The sequence below is a fragment of the Mus caroli genome, chromosome 6 (genome assembly GCF_900094665.2).
Source record: "Mus caroli chromosome 6, CAROLI_EIJ_v1.1, whole genome shotgun sequence".
NCBI classification, from domain to species: Eukaryota; Metazoa; Chordata; class Mammalia; order Rodentia; family Muridae; genus Mus; species Mus caroli.
The window spans coordinates 116,733,343-116,735,329 of NC_034575.1; the positions used below are offsets into that span (position 1 = coordinate 116,733,343).

Genomic DNA, 1,987 nt, shown 5'->3' on the forward strand with positions numbered 1-1,987 from the left:
AAAATGTATTGGATCATGGCTGAGAGAGTGTAAAGCATATTTGGTTATAGATATGCTGTTGACACCAGGACATTCCAAACCTATGACATCACATAGGTGACAGCACAGCCTNCAACCTGCAGACCGGTTGCCAAGACAACAGGCACCATATTCCCAGCATTCACTTGGCTCACCTCCCACCTTTACTTGTGTCATGTCACTTTCCATATAAACAAGGAGAACACCCCTTCCTCCCTCTCTCTCTCCCTCTTCTCTCTCTGCCACCACCTTGTCTCTCCTTTCCAATAAAACCTCTTCCACGTGTAACTGTGTTGGCCTAGTGTTCTGTTGAGTGGTGACCTGCCATTCTAACACATCATTTTGTGTCAAAACCTGGGAAAACTCAGCGGGAATGCCAACAGCAGCTGCAGAGCACCACAGCAGGAGGACCCTGGAGGAGGCGGTGGGACCGNGGCCACATGGGCCAGNGGCCTGTAGCTATGACTGCTGTAAGAGCCTAGTCGCTGGGAGCAGCCGCGACCACTGTCAGCGNATTGAGCCAGAACTCTCGCTACCCAGCTGAACACTGCCAATGCTGCCACTTCCACCACTTGACTTGCTGCNGCCACCACTGCAGGACATATGAACTTCAACCATGTGANCTGTGCTATCCTGGTTCATCTTACAGTCTTGGCTTCCATGCTTCAGGCCTGGCTTCCACACTTCTATTTACCAGCTCATTAAAATTCTTCCACAGACACCAGCATATTAATTGGTAGGGTTAGTCAGCTAGAGAGCCTCTAATTTCCCAGATAGGGCCTGGCCAACCTTTTCTGGGGACTAAGGGGTTGGCATTTTATAGTCATGCCTCCAGCAGACATACAAGTTAAGACATCGACTGTTTGGGTGACCCCCACCCCTCAAAAGTTGNTCTCATCCCCCCNACCCCCNCCCCTGGGCTCTTGTAGNCACCTGGAATCCCTGGATCCAGAGTAGAGCACTTTCCACAATAAGCCTGGGGCTTACTGGGTGGCCACTAGAANCCCTCATGAGGACTTGGGCATCTAGCCTGGCTGATTTCTTTTTTAGTTTCTGGATTGTTCTCCGGANTCTGGTAGGAATAATCNAGTAAACCCCAAAAATGGGTAATATGATGTCTTCAAACATACTCCCAGGCACCCTACTGGGTGTCTCCTGGAAAATCTCAAATATTTGAAGCTAACGCCTCCCTTGAAGGCATGCAAATTAACATACCTCTGTAATAAGGTCTGGATTCAATACCGCTAGATAATGGTTCCAAATGGCCACTTAATGGTACCCTAGATCCAATTATTTTAAGGGATATTAATAATACTGTCAGCGAACTGGTAAATAGAAAGAGGTTATCTATACTAAAGCCTTCATCTATCTTTGCTCCAATACTTCCATGTGGTCTCCTTGTTCTCCAACCCAGCTTCTCTTAGCCATGAAACCTACACAACCTCTGCCAGATGACACTACAATGTTAGATCCGGCAAACGAACCACCTCCTTTCAGCCACAGACCTGTTTCTGCACTGCTGAAAACTCAAACTGCTGCCTTAGTTTCTCCTCACNGAGATACCCCAGAGCCTGCTCCCCCTAATTCCTCTTCTTCTGTGTCAGCCACAGGTTCCTCCTAACATTTTACATTGGCACCTACCTTCACCCCACCTATCACTCACTCTAAGGCCACAGGCAAACCCCCAAGTCCTTCCCCCCCAAGGATACCTGACCCAGCAATGGTTCTTCCTCTAAGAGAAGTTGCTGGGATAGACAGCCTTGTCAGAGTACATGTTCCTTTCTCAATGAGTGAACTTTCTCAGGTAGAAGAGGCTGGGTTCTTAAACCTCTAACTCCTCCACCTTTATTAAAGAGTTTCAATATATTACTCAGTCTTACAGCTTACTTTCCATGATGTACATATGATACTTATTAATAACTTACTTCCCGAGGAATGCGGGTGAGTTTGGGAGCAAGCAAGAGCTAAT

General features: G+C 47.5%; 1 protein-coding gene across 1 annotated transcript in view; it reads left to right on the plus strand.

Annotated features, from left to right (window-relative positions):
* The window catches only part of LOC110295776 (alpha-2-macroglobulin-P), a 37,157-nt gene extending 36,595 nt beyond the window's left edge, over nucleotides 1–562 (plus strand). Inside the window, exon 25 of the mRNA XM_029478258.1 lies at nucleotides 387–562. Within this exon, the coding sequence (XP_029334118.1) occupies nucleotides 387–562 (176 nt within the window). The remainder of the gene's footprint in view (nucleotides 1–386) is intronic.
* Nucleotides 563–1,987: the final 1,425 nt, after the last annotated feature.